Source organism: Anastrepha obliqua, chromosome 1 (assembly GCF_027943255.1).
Source record: "Anastrepha obliqua isolate idAnaObli1 chromosome 1, idAnaObli1_1.0, whole genome shotgun sequence".
In the NCBI taxonomy this organism is placed as follows: domain Eukaryota; kingdom Metazoa; phylum Arthropoda; class Insecta; order Diptera; family Tephritidae; genus Anastrepha; species Anastrepha obliqua.
The window spans coordinates 82,505,298-82,524,356 of record NC_072892.1 but is presented as its reverse complement, the minus strand read 5'-3'; the positions used below and the strand labels follow the sequence as shown (position 1 = coordinate 82,524,356).

The 19,059-nt window shown below is 34.9% G+C and overlaps 1 protein-coding gene across 1 annotated transcript in view; it reads left to right on the top strand.

Annotated features, from left to right (window-relative positions):
* The window catches only part of LOC129246282 (uncharacterized), a 101,111-nt gene that overhangs the window by 21,439 nt on the left and 60,613 nt on the right, over nt 1-19,059 (top strand). The window contains exons 6-8 of the mRNA XM_054884981.1: nt 55-196; nt 8,825-9,138; nt 9,443-9,557. Coding sequence (XP_054740956.1) covers nt 55-196; nt 8,825-9,138; nt 9,443-9,557 — 571 coding nt within the window. The remainder of the gene's footprint in view (nt 1-54; nt 197-8,824; nt 9,139-9,442; nt 9,558-19,059) is intronic.

Sequence of the window (19,059 nt, the reverse complement as noted above, 5' to 3'; positions counted from 1 at the left end):
GAGTAATGAAATTCAGTAGGAAAAGACGTTTTTCTAATAAGGCACTTTATTTAGGCAACCAAAAAAGTCGAACCTACGAAAATACCGAGCCCGAAACCATTGGCTGATATTTTAGATAAAACACGAGCTAATACGAAGATACCAGCCCCACGGCGACGTAATAGCCGTGGCACAAATGGTGCTGATGCAGAAGACAGTAAGTATAAACAAAAGAAGTCGCCGGGATATACCATATAAGTGGATAATAAGGAGGCCTGTGAAATCTTATATAACCTCAATCGCTTTCCCCAATCCCTTAAACTAATTTATGGCCATGAACTTTGGCTAGACAGAGAGAAATTTTAAGTACTGTTTTATCGTATTGAACTGTAATGTAATGAACTGTCTTAGATCTTTGACTAGTAGAAATTCATAAGAAATCATAAGATCTCGCTAGATCTATTACCATTACTTCTGTAGGTGCTATTATGAGAAATAGTGTGTCAATCAACTGAGTGCGGGAATATTTTTTAAAGGCTGAAGAGTAAAGTGAAAGCTAATATATTACCGTTAAGTTTTAATATATTACCGTCCTTCGGCTCTGCAAATTTTGGCTTAAAATTTTCGTCAAGCTCACAGAAACCTTAACATCTCGCACCCTAAATACAAAAGGGTCACAACTCAAAATTTTCCAAAACTGAGTTTTTTGCATAAATTAATTCAGAGTACACATTTCTAACTGCTGCAAATATTTCGTTCACATAACTATCTTCTTTAAATGGAAAAATACAGTTATGTCTATTTTTATGTCAAGTGTGTTGCTTTTGCACGATCAACTAAAGAGAATTATTTTTAGTTGCGTTAATGGGCTCAAGAACAGCTGATTACTTTTATTACACATAAAGAGTTTTATTTTGAGTTCTGCCTCTATAACTGTAAAAAGTGATAAATTTCGTGGTATATTATTTGGCATTGTGCCTCTTTAGTTGTGAAAAGTGAGTTCAATTAGGTAAGGAAACTTATAAAATTAAAACATTTTATCAGTTAAAAAGGCACAATTTAAGAAAATATCACTACTTAATCGAAAAAATTTCAGTTAAAGAGTCATAAATCAAAATTTTGTTTTATTTTCGCAAACATAAAATAAAATTGAGAAAAATATAGTAGAACCTTCTTCAATGTTGTATATTTTCATGATGGAACAATATTTTCTTTAAATATTACAATAATTTTTACATAAAAGGTTTTTCTTCTCTCCTGAAAATCTTAGTATTTTGAGTTGTGACCCTTTTGTATTTAGGGTGCGATCTGTTCAGAAAATAGTAATACAAAATGTCTGATGAAAACACCTCCCACAAATGTTGGGAATCATCCTAGCTTGTTAAAAAGTGTTATTTTTGTTATTGTATCAGAATAAAAATTCCCCATACATGTTCGCGGAATACTGCTGTATTGGCCGTAAATCCGGGCCGTGCCGGTATTGTATAACCGAAAGCAGTGTTATGATATTTTTCGACGCCTGAGTAGAGTCTCTTCCTTTTGGGTACACATTCGGTACGAATGGCATTAAATCATTAGCTGGGACTGGCATTAGGTTGCTCACTGGTTACCTAAATGTCAACACCGCCTGTATTTTCAAAAGTCCCAATTAGGCTTCTCTATGAATCTATGTCCTACGTCCGCGCATACTTTCCATATGACCAAACGCAAAATCGGACAATCAGCATTTTGTTCTTCAAATAGCTATGGCTCCCAAACTATGCATGGTATCACAATAATTTTGATCTCAATATGTTGTTAATTTTTTCTACTTTATTAATATAGTTCAGTATAATTTAAATTCGTGGTAATTTATTTAACCGTTGAACTAAAATAAATTAGGCAAAACACAGTTTTCCAAATCAAGGAAATAATCGAGCAACGAAATTATTATTAGAAATATGTGGGTTTCTATTGCATTTATTGGTTTGTGATATATCCTTTTGCAGTAATAAGTACCTTGCCCTTGATTTTGCCAATTTTTGATAAAAACCCAGCCTCAATTTTCTTGAATAAAGTCTGCAAGGTATCTTGCAAAATATTATTTTAGCTCGTGGGCTTAACAGTGGCGAAAAGATTAGCACGTTTCGGGTTCAGGAAGTCATGAAACGATCCAAAATTGAGTTCCAAGAGCGCAATAAGCAGCGAATTACTCAAGTATCCATACTTAAGAAGCCAAGACAAACTTCGACTACTCTCCGAAATTCGCAAAAATCCTTTTAAAAGGTACCGGAATTATAAAAATATGCAGAAGAATGGCTTGGAAAAGAAGTGTGCACTTAATCCATTCAGAAGGTATTGCGCACATATGAGTACCATGGATGAGTTAGGAGAAATAACCTCTGCATGAGCAATCAAAAGAAGTACGTGAGCTAGAATTTAGCAAAAGAATATATACTGAACAGCAATGACTTCTAAACAACGATTAATTACCTTGATCTATACATTTTTAGATAACTATATGTGATGTCATATACACTGATGAGAGCAAGTTCAACTTGAAAGGATCGAACGACGAGCGTTCGTGTGTTGCAAACCTAATAACGAATTTTAATAAAAAATATCCCTGCTACTATGAATCATGGGACCACTCAGATAGTGCTGGGGTTAGTGAATTAATATTTTTTTATGACGAAATAGATAAATAGGGGTACCTAACCATTTGAGTGCCACTGCCTTGGGGTTTTAAGAAATTTGTATTATTATCAGGATAATGGCCTCGAACATATCGCACCCTAAATACAAAAGGGTCACAACTCAAAATTTTCCAAAACTGAGTTTTTTGCATAAATTAATTCAGAGTACACATTTCTAGCTGCTGCAAATGTTTCGTTCACATAACTATCTTCTTTAACTGGAAAAATACAGTTATGTCTATTTTTATGTCAGGTGCGTTGCTTTTGCACGATCAACTAAAGAGAATTATTTTTAGTTGCGTTAATGGGCTCAAGAACAGCTGATTACTTTTATTACATATAAAGAGTTTTATTTTGAGTTCTGCCTCTATAACTGCAAAAAGTGATAAATTTCGTGGTATATTATTTTGCATTGTGCCTCTTTAGTTGTGAAAAGTGAGTTCAATTAGGTTAGGAAACTTATAAAATTAAAACATTTTATCAGTTAAAAAGTCACAACTTAAGATACTATCACTAGTTAATCAAAAAATTTCAGTTAAAGAGTCATAAATCAAAATTTGGTTTTATTTTCGCAAACATAATATAAAATTGAAAAAAATATAGTAGAACCTTCTTCAATGTTGTATATTTTCATGATGGAACAATATTTTCTTTAAATATTACAATAATTTTTACATAAAATGTTTTTCGTCTCTCCTGAAAATCTTAGTATTTTGAGTTGTGACCCTTTTGTATTTAGGGTGCGATCTGTTCAGAAAATAGTAATACAAAATGTCTGATGAAAACACCTCCCACAAATGTTGGGAATCATCCTAGCTTGTTAAAAAGTGTTATTTTTGTTATTGTATCAGCATAAAAATTCCCCATACATGTTCGCGGAATACTGCTGTATTGGCCGTAAATCCGGGCCGTGCCGGTATTGTATAACCGAAAGCAGTGTTATGATATTTTTCGACGCCTGAGTAGAGTCTCTTCCTTTTGGGTACACATTCGGTACGAATGGCATTAAATCATTAGCTGGGACTGGCATTAGGTTGCTCACTGGTTACCTAAATGTCAACACCGCCTGTATTTTCAAAAGTCCCAATTAGGCTTCTCTATGAATCTATGTCCTACGTCCGCGCATACTTTCCATATGACCAAACGCAAAATCGGACAATCAGCATTTTGTTCTTCAAATAGCTATGGCTCCCAAACTATGCATGGTATCACAATAATTTTGATCTCAATATGTTGTTAATTTTTTCTACTTTATTAATATAGTTCAGTATAATTTAAATTCGTGGTAATTTATTTAACCGTTGAACTAAAATAAATTAGGCAAAACACAGTTTTCCAAATCAAGGAAATAATCGAGCAACGAAATTATTATTAGAAATATGTGGGTTTCTATTGCATTTATTGGTTTGTGATATATCCTTTTGCAGTAATAAGTACCTTGCCCTTGATTTTGCCAATTTTTGATAAAAACCCAGCCTCAATTTTCTTGAATAAAGTCTGCAAGGTATCTTGCAAAATATTATTTTAGCTCGTGGGCTTAACAGTGGCGAAAAGATTAGCACGTTTCGGGTTCAGGAAGTCATGAAACGATCCAAAATTGAGTTCCAAGAGCGCAATAAGCAGCGAATTACTCAAGTATCCATACTTAAGAAGCCAAGACAAACTTCGACTACTCTCCGAAATTCGCAAAAATCCTTTTAAAAGGTACCGGAATTATAAAAATATGCAGAAGAATGGCTTGGAAAAGAAGTGTGCACTTAATCCATTCAGAAGGTATTGCGCACATATGAGTACCATGGATGAGTTAGGAGAAATAACCTCTGCATGAGCAATCAAAAGAAGTACGTGAGCTAGAATTTAGCAAAAGAATATATACTGAACAGCAATGACTTCTAAACAACGATTAATTACCTTGATCTATACATTTTTAGATAACTATATGTGATGTCATATACACTGATGAGAGCAAGTTCAACTTGAAAGGATCGAACGACGAGCGTTCGTGTGTTGCAAACCTAATAACGAATTTTAATAAAAAATATCCCTGCTACTATGAATCATGGGACCACTCAGATAGTGCTGGGGTTAGTGAATTAATATTTTTTTATGACGAAATAGATAAATAGGGGTACCTAACCATTTGAGTGCCACTGCCTTGGGGTTTTAAGAAATTTGTATTATTATCAGGATAATGGCCTCGAACATATCGCACCCTAAATACAAAAGGGTCACAACTCAAAATTTTCCAAAACTGAGTTTTTTGCATAAATTAATTCAGAGTACACATTTCTAGCTGCTGCAAATGTTTCGTTCACATAACTATCTTCTTTAACTGGAAAAATACAGTTATGTCTATTTTTATGTCAGGTGCGTTGCTTTTGCACGATCAACTAAAGAGAATTATTTTTAGTTGCGTTAATGGGCTCAAGAACAGCTGATTACTTTTATTACATATAAAGAGTTTTATTTTGAGTTCTGCCTCTATAACTGCAAAAAGTGATAAATTTCGTGGTATATTATTTTGCATTGTGCCTCTTTAGTTGTGAAAAGTGAGTTCAATTAGGTTAGGAAACTTATAAAATTAAAACATTTTATCAGTTAAAAAGTCACAACTTAAGATACTATCACTAGTTAATCAAAAAATTTCAGTTAAAGAGTCATAAATCAAAATTTGGTTTTATTTTCGCAAACATAATATAAAATTGAAAAAAATATAGTAGAACCTTCTTCAATGTTGTATATTTTCATGATGGAACAATATTTTCTTTAAATATTACAATAATTTTTACATAAAATGTTTTTCGTCTCTCCTGAAAATCTTAGTATTTTGAGTTGTGACCCTTTTGTATTTAGGGTGCGATCTGTTCAGAAAATAGTAATACAAAATGTCTGATGAAAACACCTCCCACAAATGTTGGGAATCATCCTAGCTTGTTAAAAAGTGTTATTTTTGTTATTGTATCAGCATAAAAATTCCCCATACATGTTCGCGGAATACTGCTGTATTGGCCGTAAATCCGGGCCGTGCCGGTATTGTATAACCGAAAGCAGTGTTATGATATTTTTCGACGCCTGAGTAGAGTCTCTTCCTTTTGGGTACACATTCGGTACGAATGGCATTAAATCATTAGCTGGGACTGGCATTAGGTTGCTCACTGGTTACCTAAATGTCAACACCGCCTGTATTTTCAAAAGTCCCAATTAGGCTTCTCTATGAATCTATGTCCTACGTCCGCGCATACTTTCCATATGACCAAACGCAAAATCGGACAATCAGCATTTTGTTCTTCAAATAGCTATGGCTCCCAAACTATGCATGGTATCACAATAATTTTGATCTCAATATGTTGTTAATTTTTTCTACTTTATTAATATAGTTCAGTATAATTTAAATTCGTGGTAATTTATTTAACCGTTGAACTAAAATAAATTAGGCAAAACACAGTTTTCCAAATCAAGGAAATAATCGAGCAACGAAATTATTATTAGAAATATGTGGGTTTCTATTGCATTTATTGGTTTGTGATATATCCTTTTGCAGTAATAAGTACCTTGCCCTTGATTTTGCCAATTTTTGATAAAAACCCAGCCTCAATTTTCTTGAATAAAGTCTGCAAGGTATCTTGCAAAATATTATTTTAGCTCGTGGGCTTAACAGTGGCGAAAAGATTAGCACGTTTCGGGTTCAGGAAGTCATGAAACGATCCAAAATTGAGTTCCAAGAGCGCAATAAGCAGCGAATTACTCAAGTATCCATACTTAAGAAGCCAAGACAAACTTCGACTACTCTCCGAAATTCGCAAAAATCCTTTTAAAAGGTACCGGAATTATAAAAATATGCAGAAGAATGGCTTGGAAAAGAAGTGTGCACTTAATCCATTCAGAAGGTATTGCGCACATATGAGTACCATGGATGAGTTAGGAGAAATAACCTCTGCATGAGCAATCAAAAGAAGTACGTGAGCTAGAATTTAGCAAAAGAATATATACTGAACAGCAATGACTTCTAAACAACGATTAATTACCTTGATCTATACATTTTTAGATAACTATCTGTGATGTCATATACACTGATGAGAGCAAGTTCAACTTGAAAGGATCGAACGACGAGCGTTCGTGTGTTGCAAACCTAATAACGAATTTTAATAAAAAATATCCCTGCTACTATGAATCATGGGACCACTCAGATAGTGCTGGGGTTAGTGAATTAATATTTTTTTATGACGAAATAGATAAATAGGGGTACCTAACCATTTGAGTGCCACTGCCTTGGGGTTTTAAGAAATTTGTATTATTATCAGGATAATGGCCTCGAACATATCGCACCCTAAATACAAAAGGGTCACAACTCAAAATTTTCCAAAACTGAGTTTTTTGCATAAATTAATTCAGAGTACACATTTCTAGCTGCTGCAAATGTTTCGTTCACATAACTATCTTCTTTAACTGGAAAAATACAGTTATGTCTATTTTTATGTCAGGTGCGTTGCTTTTGCACGATCAACTAAAGAGAATTATTTTTAGTTGCGTTAATGGGCTCAAGAACAGCTGATTACTTTTATTACATATAAAGAGTTTTATTTTGAGTTCTGCCTCTATAACTGCAAAAAGTGATAAATTTCGTGGTATATTATTTTGCATTGTGCCTCTTTAGTTGTGAAAAGTGAGTTCAATTAGGTTAGGAAACTTATAAAATTAAAACATTTTATCAGTTAAAAAGTCACAACTTAAGATACTATCACTAGTTAATCAAAAAATTTCAGTTAAAGAGTCATAAATCAAAATTTGGTTTTATTTTCGCAAACATAATATAAAATTGAAAAAAATATAGTAGAACCTTCTTCAATGTTGTATATTTTCATGATGTAACAATATTTTCTTTAAATATTACAATAATTTTTACAAAATATTAGTATTTTGAGTTGTGATCCTTTTGTATTTAGGGTGCGATATGCAAGCTGTAGCAAAGTTTTGGCATGTTCGCAATTGCCAAAACTTCTACAGTCACCTACTCAGTCCCCTGACTTAACTGTTATCGTGTATGTTTGGGACGAATTATGGCGTCGGGTCTACAATTCGTGATTCAACAACAATTCAGCGCTAAAAGAAACCTTGCAGAGTGCATGGAGGAAAATTGAGCTCAATTTGTTGTCAATAATCGGCAGAATGATTGCGGGCAGCTAGTACTGCAATCGAATATACTACAAAATATTAAATGCAACAAAAACCCACATAATTCTAAAAATAACTTCGTTGTTCGATTATTGGATTGATGTCGAAAACCGTGTTCTGGATAATTTATTTCAGCTTCACGGTTAAACGAGTTGCCACAAATTTAAATTTTGCTGAGCTAATAAGGCAATAGTTCTTTGAAAATCATAGTGCTGATTACCCGATTTTGTCTGTCCTAAATTGGCCAGGTAGAGTGTAGAAGAATTAAATTCCTTCATAGTCACACCTCTAAGCGTTGTTACTTCGTCAATAAAAGGCAAAAGGCGCGTTCATTAGGGCGGCTGATCGTCTCTTGGCCTGCCGTAGTTAGAGGCTTGTTACTTAAACCACAGACCAGACAGATAGAAAAACACTCATAAAAATCCCAAGATGGCACTATTGGACCTGTGGAGCAAACTTCATGCATACTATGTTTTGGAATCGTAAAACAAATCAATGCTAACTTCAGTTTTGATTCAAACTAAATTTGTTTGCGTTTTCTTTTTAATGTTCATGCTGATGTTTTTCGTATGTTGAGGAAATTTTAAATGGTCGATAGTCAGTTTAGGCAAAACAAATCGCGATTACACATTTTTCGCTGACACAAATCTTCGGATAAATTCTTCATGCATGTCACTTAAAAAAAGTAAAGAAATAAGCGACCTGCTCTACACATAAACATATTTATATTCAATAGATTAGCAAGCTGATGATACCGATTTTAAAAAGTCCTTTTCACTTTGGCAGAGAAACATTTTTTATCCAATTGCAATTATTTCTTTGAGAAGCCAACGTCCATAAATTTTTAGTAAAAAGGTGCTGAGGATAAAATCAATATTTCAAATAGATAATTTTCCTGAAATGTCTGCGTATAACTTTATTCGTGCAATTAAAATTGTGTTTTCTTTTTCGAACTATGTACAGATAATTAATTTTTTGTCGTACTCTATAATTTGCAGGCACCAACAAACCCTATTCGAACGAAAGACGAAACTCCGATTTGTCGCTCAAGTCAGCAGCAGCAAGCAAAAAACACGAACAACAACACAATTCCGATGAACAGAAAACACAATTTCCGCTCACAAAGGAGAATGGCAACAACCAATCACCAGAGCAATCTAAGGAATCAAATGAGAAGAGTAGCAATGTAAAGGACAATGACAACAGCGATCAAGCAAAAAGCGCTGATGAAATACAGAAACAGAATGCAACAGACGACACGACAGAGAGCAGTAAAGACGCCACAACGCAAGGCAAGCCGACAATCCCCAAGGTGAGTGATAGTTGAAAACATAATACAGTGGCATGGCTTTTAAGCAAAATTGTTGTTACTATTGCGCTTGCATCTGCCTTGCTTATTCCCTGTTGGTCAAGCCAATGACTTAAACGATACTTACTCGTACCACAGTCGAAAGGCAGAAAATGTCTAGCAAAAATAAGCCAGAGCGATGTGTTGTAATGGCAAAGCTGAAGTCTTAAAGGTCAAACACTTAACTTTCACGCAATTTTTTAATAATTTTTGTTTTTTTATCATCTTTCATGTTTTCCATCCTACATATTTGCTGCTGCAACTACAGCAACACACAACCACATTGGGTGAACAAGAGATTCAAAATGCTGTTGAAGCAGCTGCTGTCATATTCAAGAAAGTCGTGTTGCAACGTCGACAGGAGAAAAAAGCGGCTGAGGAGGGTGAGTGTAGCATTCATTGTGTGTCTTTTTTATATTTTCGTACATATAAAGTAAGAGTATGTTTCGTGGTGTTAGTGTCGAGCTTAGTTGTCTCTAACAGCTAATTACTTGTCCTTCCTAGGGATAAGCACTAATCGCTATAATTTGCTGGTGGTAGTGGAATGGTGTGGGTATTCACATAATTGCATATGTATGTATGTATGTATTCGTACAAAATGCAAGTGTAGTCCAAGTTAATAATTTTAATGTTGGTGATGCTGCTAACAAGTAACTGTGGCTGAAACTATACTCGACGCTGGCTCAGCAGTTCGTGTAGTAGTTTGCAGTTCTTTCCTATTAACATATGTCCTTAGGTGTTTGTTTTGTTATAATCATCCTTGCACATACATACACATTTATACTTAAGCATACGTTTATATACAGGGTGTGTGCGCTACTTGAGGCCAACTTGAGAGTGAAACTAATTAGCTTTTATTTTGAACAAAATTTAATAAAAATTGAAGAATTTTTTACACAACATTAAAAAATCTATAAAATCATTCAATACAATTTCCATTAGCTGCAATAACGAGGAGGCTCGGAAACGATTTCATAACCGGATTAAATGATCCTTGTTCATATTGACCAGAATGGTATTAATTGGAGCCTTCAGAGAAGAAATGGTGTTAAGAGGATACTTAGTGGTTCCAAGCTCATCTACACTCCATACGTAGTAATCCAGGAGATTAAAGTCAGCCATCCAATCTTGTTTCGCCATCACTTAATGGGAAAGCAGAGTCTTGCTGAATGATGGGCTGTCACCGCGTGCACTATTAATCGAGAGTGTCACTACTGTTTCCAGAATATTGAACACACTCATCTGTCATTTTCGCGGTTGGTCTTTTGGCCGTGGTAAAAAATTTGATTCCTCAGTGTTTGATCCGATACAAACCGAAGGTCGTCATGGACAACTCAGGGACAAGAGCCTCAGAATCATTAGGCTCCCTCGCTAGGGCCCTCATTAATTTTGAAGGGTCTTCGTCAGTGATCACTTCCACTTGCGCAACAAATTCTGTATATCGAGCAGTGTCACAACGTTCCTGGTGTCTTTTGCGGCTTGCAATAGATTCTGCATCGCCACCTGATGTCTCCAGTTCACGGCGAACCTTATGAACGAATGATCGGGCACACTTACATAAAAAAATTAGAGATTTCTAAATCGGTACGATTTGCACAGCGACGGTAACTGCAAGTTTTTTCATGTCTTGAGTTAATTTTAGTCGTCAAGTCTTATCCTCAAAAAGGAAAGGAATGGTTTCGTGAAGTTAGCCACATATATGCGTGTTCTCAACTACCGTATGCACCCTGTATACACTGCACCAAGCACAGCTAGCTTTATTTGCCTAATTGACATAATTAAATGTGAATATAAAGTGTATACACGAGTATCACTAAAGCACACATTTCTACAAGGAATAGTTCAGTTCACAAATGCATATCAGTTGTCACATACACAATTCCTTTATAGTTAATACATATGTATATAGGTATGTATGTAAATTTGCAGAAACTCAAAAAGTCTGTAGCTTTACATATTTGAGTGCTTCTGACATTTTTATCAAAGTCGTTAGGTTGTCTGCGTTGAAATGACATTTCATTCGTATGCCAGCAACAATAATTTGTCACTACACTTTGGAATACTGTAAAACATTTTTATTATTTGATTATACGTCAGCCACAATTGAAATCTAATTAAAATAAATTTATTCCAAAGTAGGTACCTATAAAAGTGTTTGTTAAGCATTTTGTGCACAGGTAGACAATTATGAAAAATTAGATAATTTTATGCACTTTAGTGTGCTACTTAGTTATCAAACCCCAAACTCCAAAAGGATCAGAGCTGAACGTGCTGTGCTGGGTAATTAAATTTTTTTGTTTTTATTATCAAATATCCAAATAATTCTCCAATTATCTTTAATTTGTCTGGCTATCAAATTTGTCTGGTTATCAAACCCCAAACTCCAAAAGGATCAGAGCTGAACGTGCTGCTGGGTAATTAAATTTTTTTGTTTTTATTATCAAATATCCAAATAATTCTCCAATTATCTTTAATTTGTCTGGCAATTTTCATTCTGCTGATGTTTTCCATGAAACTTATAGTATTTGTGATGGATTGGCGCGTCGTTTCGGGTTCTTAAGTAGAACAAACACGATTCGTTATATTCGTGGGACTCTATATGCAGGTACAAACATTTTCGCCGCCTCTTTATTGTTGTTCAAATGTGAGAATTTATATCGCCATTTCGAAACTCACTTTTTGCATGGTAATGGCTTAGCAATCGCAGGAATACTTAACAGACGGCCAGATCGCGCCAAATTACCATTCTTTTGATATTTCAGTCGGTTCTTTCTGGTAATATGGAAAGATATCTCGAGCGGCATTCTAGCCAATGTTTACCGGAATACAGCGCATTTCTTAGCTGCCTACAAAGAGAAAAATGTTGAAGAAGGTTATGAAAAGAGGAGCAGACATCATTCAGCCGCGATGGTGCTAAACTCGGTTGTTTATATATATATATATATAATTGGCGCGTACACCCTTTTTGGGTATTTCGCCGAGCTCCTCCTCCTATTTGTGGTGTGCGTCTTGAAGTTGTTCCACAAATGGAGGGACCTACAGTTTCAAGCCGACTACGAACGGCAGATATTTTTCATGAGGAGATTTTTCAGGGCAGCAATACACTCGGAGCTTTGCCATTGCCTGCCGAGGGACGACCGCTATTAGAAAAATCTTTTTCTTAATTTTGGTGATTCGAACCGACGTTCTCTCTGTGAATTCCGAATGGTAGTCACGCACCAACCCATTCGGCTACAGCGGGTTGTTCGATTGTTTACCTACAATATTAAATCACTCATGGGTCGTTCATAGATTGTCGGTATAACTTAAACACAACATTTATTTTCGGAGCTTGTGTGAAATATGAGTAGAAGACATCAAAAATGTGCTCCATGGATGGTGTGGCAGCCCAGGTAGTCCTTTTAACATTGCTATTTTCCAATCTGGCTTTAACTGTTTTTCCACCGATTTTACTGCATTTACCAACTTTTTGTAGTGAAAGAGTGCGAAACAGAAATTATAATACATAAAAAAAAAATTCTTCGGAATAAGCAGCTAAAGTAAAAATATTTACTAGGGGAAACAAGAGAGCGGTATTCTTTAATGACGCTGTATGTCGTACATTTTCCACTTCTTAAAAAAAAGTATGTTGTGTGCTTTGGCCTCCTGATTATGAAATTTTTTCGTTTTTCTTAGGTCACATGGAATTATTTTTACTGGTTTTTTTTTTAATTTTGAGGCCAGTTGTTATAAAGGGTTTTTCATAATACAAAAAAGTAAAAAATAATAATTAAAAAAATTCGCGCTTAGATATCCGTGGTGAATAATTCATTGACGCTACCTTTTTTATGTTATTCTAGACAGATGTACTACTTTGCACGATGCTTATTATGAAAATGATGGGTTTTTGAGAACAACATACATATACCAAAGTTCGTAATTTTTTTGGAAATAATGGTTCGAATAAGTCATCAATTCAAAGTTTGGTGAGAAAATTTCAAGAAACTTGTTCTATTGAGGATAAAAAAGGAGTGTCAGACTGGGGCTTTTTGAAAAGTAAAGTCTATATATAATAAATAAGCCAACAACGATTCCAGAGCTGAAACATAAAATTCGGATCGAGATTGCTGGACTCAATGCAATAATGTGTGAAAGAGTCCTTGAGAATTTTAAGACATTTTTTACATATAACGCTCAAGAGCCGTATTTTGAATAATAACCGTGTGGTTTTTAATAAACCAGGCATTTTCGTTGACGATTGGAAAATTACCTATATTAGTTCCCTGTTTATAAGTGGCAATAAAAATAATGTATGTAACTATGGGCCCGTTAGAAATGAAGACACTACTTTTTCATAATTTTTTCCTTTTTATTTTTCAACATAGTCCCCTTTCAGAAAGATACACTTCTCCCAACGCTCCGGCTATTTTTAACCCCTCCAAAAAATAGGATTTGTCGAATTCTCCAAAATATGCCCCTATCTCGGCGATGACTTTCTCGTTTGAACTAAATTTTTTTCTTCATGTTAGGGAACAGGAAAATGATGCATTGAGCCAGATCTGTTGAATACGTAGGATGCGGCAGTAATTCACAACGCAATTCATGCAGTTTGGCGGCGACAACTTCGCGTTATCTTGGTAAAACAGCATCTTCTTTTCGACAAACGCGGCCGTGTTTCCTTCAATTTTTTGTGAAAGTGATCCAATAACTCATTGCAGTATTGTCCATTTCTAAAAAATCCATGAGAATGACGCCATTCACATCCCAGAAAATCGTCGGCATGACCTTTCCGGCCGATGGAACTGCCTTTCTTGGAGTAGATTCACCAGGAGAAATCCATTGTTTTGATTGTGGCTTAGTTTCGGGTGTGTAATGATGAATCCAGATTTCAACTCGACGCAAAATACTTTCGGATCCCTATTAAATTGCTCCAAACACTTTAACCAAACGAAGGTAACAGCCGTATCCGCTTGTTGTTTTCATCACCAACTTATCATGGCCTCTGTTACTTCGTGCACTTTCGTTCGTCGTTCGTGTCGTCGACTTTTTGAATGATTTCCTCGTTAACCACGTGTGCCGAGCGTCCTGGTCGCTGATTAAAAACAGATGTTCGCCCACGTGGTCTTAAATGACGAAGCGTCCCTATAGACAACATCCAACTTTGCTTTTATTGCACTTTTCCCCCATCTAAAAACAAAAAGCGAATTACCGAACGATACTGCTATTTTTCAATCGAAGCGAAAATCATGAAACACGTGTTACTGAAACTTGTTTTGCCGTCGTTTGATAGATGGCAGTACATGATGATAATACCAACTTCCCACAGGAATGCCCTCTATAAGCAAACTCGGGTACTTATTGAACCGCCCTCGTATTGGTTGCAGACGTCTTTCAACAATTGATAAAGTGTGTGAATATATTGTTGAAGAAGCAACACAATTTTTGACTAAAAGTTTAATCTCACCAAATTGGTATGGATTTGTTTTTTCTGTTTTATTCAACAGCTTCAAACTTAGCTATTTTAGTGAACACTCTATTGTGTGTTTTGAAATAGGATTTCATGTTGACTATATACGAGTACGTACAGATTTTTAAAATCTTTTTATACGGCTTCCCATTCTATCTTAATTAGTAAATTAGCTTGCTTTGTTTCCTTCAATTAAATCCTATCTCTTTAACAGATGTGTTAATGGTGCCAATTGATGGCACACTTTTCTTAGCTTCTTCCGGGGTTACTCAACAATTGATGGCACACTTTCTACACTTATCTTAGCGATGTAGGCAGTTGATTTTCTTACGCTAACATCTTGCCCTATGCAGATGATTTAAAATTGTATTCTTTCATAAAACATCTGAATGGCAAGCATAAAATTCAATCTGATATTGATAATTTCCATCTCTGGTGTAGTAAGAACCACATTTTTTTGAATTTAAGAAATGCTTCAAAATCACTTAATGTTTTGTTGACTCGCTACAGCATATCTAACACTTTGTCAGAAACTGTTGATGAATCAAAAGACATTGGCATTATTTTTTCAACGAATTTCACATCTAATAGTCATATTGACTTTATTGTTATGAAATTTTATTCAACATTGGGCTTTGTTAGGCGGAACTGTGTTCTGTGATCCATATACGCTTAAACTACTTTAACCGTCTTTCTTCCGTTACTTTCGTTTGGAGACCGTAAATATCACAGTAATTCTATTAATAGAATCGAGCGGGTTCAGAAGATCATTCTTAAATTTATGCGATCTACGCCTTCTTATAATTCCCGCTTGCTTCTACTAAGCCTTAAGACCTTAGAAGCTAGGAAACCTGTACTGGCACTGCCCTTTATGTTTAATGTTGTTAATGGCTACAAAAACGATACAGCCAGACGCGGGTGAATAGAATTGGTGCTTTATTGATGCCGTTCTGGGTCCTACCTAAGTAATGCCCAAAGTAGTCCCAGGAAGGGTGTCTCCCCAAAAAGATTGTTTTGGTGACCACACCACTCGACGCGGTAGGCGACGGTCGCTGTAAGTGCGAAGGCATTTTGAACCCTACCTCACCCCCCAAAAACAATGTTAATGGCTCTTTAGATTATTCTTCTTTATAAGATCGTATCAATTTTAATATTCCCTAAAAAGCCTACGTGTATTACTCCCTTTTTACATTGCTGATTGGAAAGCTCTGTATGCACGTAATGCCACAATTATGCATAAACTTAGTGAATTAAAAAAGGTGTCTAGTTGTATATTAATTGATTTTTCTCTAGTGAAAAATGAATTCGCTAAAACTTTGAACTGTTATTTATAATCTTTTACTTCCCTAAAATTTTGTAATACAAAATAGTAAATTCATGCAAATATGAAAACATAAAATTGTATTCATGAAATTAGAATCGTATTTTTATTTGGTTTCATGGCTTATTTAGTGGTGTTCATCTTATGACTCGTTTACTTATGAAAATTCACTCAGAACTCTATATGGACTTGCTGAATTTTTATATCACTTTGCTTACTGTCTTGATTAAAAGGAATCTCTTGTGATACAGCTAACCAACTTGTAAATTTTTGGGAAAGTCACCATAAGTACTTAATGACAACTGTCGCACTACGAAATGGCTTCGGATATACAAACATAGTTATGTATGAGTACATGTACATGTTCATATTTATTTACGAGTACATTTGTGCACAGAAAACAAAAATTTTGTATTCACATTAAAGAAATTTTGCTGACTTTACCGAAACTCCTCAATTTAGAAAGACTGCAAAAAAATCCATTGTGAAGAAGACAAATTGTTCTATAGCTTGATGATTTGTTGCCTTAAGAGGTTTTGACTTCACTTTCGTACACTCGCGACCTTGTATCCTTTCAAGAACAAGGAAATTTTCAAAGGGAACGAAGCAAATTTGTAATGTTCAGCCCACCATTATTTGAAGGAAGTAAAAAATTCTCAATTGAGTGAACGAGAATAAATTTATACAACATTTTATTCCATTCCATAAAATATCGTGCATCTTTTTCTTATTAAATATAACTTTATTTAGGCTATCTGGTAATGAAAATATAATTTTTAAGCCATTCTCCCTTTTACTACTATTCATTTATCTTTGCTCGATCTACTTTATTATGCTAATACAAGGTGGCGACGCACGCCACCGAATTGTCAACTTGTCGATTCGTCGTCGTTCTCACCAGGTTGGCCTTTGTCCTTCGACCACTTGGAAAATTTTACGTAAGGATCTTGGCTTACGTGCCTATAAAATTCAGATCGTCCAAGAATTGAAGCCAAATGCTTATTGTTCAGATTTATTGGAGAAAGTAGTCCAGCATGGTTTTTGTATGCTTGGCACATTTGCGCTATACACAAATCTTCCCATTGTATTTTGTACGAGTATAGTTCTACAGCTACATCTATGTCAAAAATTTCTTTAATCTAACAATGTGAGGTTTTTGAGACCTCCTTCACGTTCTTCATTATATAAGGGAAAAATGTAGAGGTATCGGATTTGAATTGAAATAAAATAACAAAAATTCAAATTTATTGAGCAATCTTTATTAGTTTTATGTAAAATCTTTCATGACATGACGTCGTAATTCGGCCTTCCGTGAACACCAATTTTGAATAACTTGGGGGAGGACTTCGGTCGGTGACTCCGGAATAACTTTAGTAATGTTGGCTTGCAATACTTCAATCGAAACCAGTTTATCTAAAAAGCATTTAGACTTTACATACCCTCACAAATAAAAGTCCAAAGTGTGATATCACACGATTATGGTGGCCAATCCACTGCTCCGAGACAAGGGATAAACTGCTGACTGCAACGACGACACAGTAAATCCTGTGTTTCACGGGCTGTATGGCAAGTAGCGTCGTCTTGTTGGAACCAAATATTGTGGAGATCGCGGGCTTCAATTTCCGGCATCAAAAAGTCGTTTATCATTGCGCGATAGAGTTCGCCTTTCACTTTTACATTAGCGCCAGCTTCGTCTTTGAAGAAATATGGACCGTTGACTTCTCCAGCCCATAGATCGCACCAAGCATTTGTTTTCAATAGATGTAATGGCTGTTCTTGAACGGCTTCATGTTGCTCTTCAGCCAAAATACGGCAATTTTGCTTACTGGCGTAGCCATTAAGCCAAAAATGGGCCCCATCGCTGAATACCATAATTTGGCCTAATCGCGCGATGAACACTTGTCACAGAGCTTTGATTTTCGTAATTTAATTGTACGATTTGTAAACGTTGTTGAAGCGTAAATCTTTGAATGATGAAATGGAATAGGAAAGAAGTGAAAGAAATAGTGAAAAAATTTAAGTTTGACAATAGTCATGCGTGATCTGTAAAAAACCCCATTGGAAAAAGTACCCCTAATCTTTAAAATCAATGCGTTACAAAGTTGGAATACTTAAAGTTTCAAAATACATAAATTCTTTTCAAATCCCTCCATGTAAATTTATAACTTTGGTTGAGTGGGTTAATACGAATCATCTCGCAAGTATTGAAACATTAAATTGTCACATAAATTTCACGTGTTGGCATAAAGCACATGCATGTATTCATATCTGGATATATATATACGAGTATGTATGTATTTTGCCACAAATTTCTATCCTTGAATTTTTTGTTACATCCACAGGCGCAATAATTATGCACACTTCCTTAAATTCATACTTATAGTAGTGCTTACGCGCAGATGTTACTTGAGTGTGTTTGCTGGATTAAACTTCGTATAGGGAGGTTTTTACTCAGCTTGTGAAAGCAGTTACACCCAGTTGGGTTGCTTTATTTAATTATTCACATAATTAAAGAAAACGCTCCTTACGACAAAGTAATGTATTACTATTAGTCTTCCGATACGAAAAATCTGAAACCAATACGAAAATGAATTAAATGATTTTGAAAAATGAAAATAATCAATAAAATGAAAAAAATGGTATTGAAAAAAAGTAATTATTATGAAAACAATAAAAAAGTATGAATTAAATAAAGTAAAAAAATAAAAAGGAATTTAAAAGTACTAGTTGTTAAAAAGACGTCCAAAAATAGCAATACAACCTTCTCGTGGTGGACCATGGGAAATACATTTGTTACAGGCGAATAGATTTTTAATAAGCACAAAATGTTAGATCTGCATCTCTAAAGTTGCAAGAAGTGGAATACATTCTTTTTCACAAAATATCCCCAAAGTCATTTCATATTTCATTTTGAAGGGGGGTTAATGGCTATTCAAGTATCAAGAGCTAAACATTGTAAGAATTGTAGGAATCATTTAAGCGGGGCAATCAATTCAAAAATAAAATCTCTGGAACTTTATAAATTCACATCCAAAGAAAAGGACTTCATTTTGAATAACTTTTTTACTACTTTTGTTTTTGAATAACTTTATTACTAAATAAAAAAATTGATATTGAG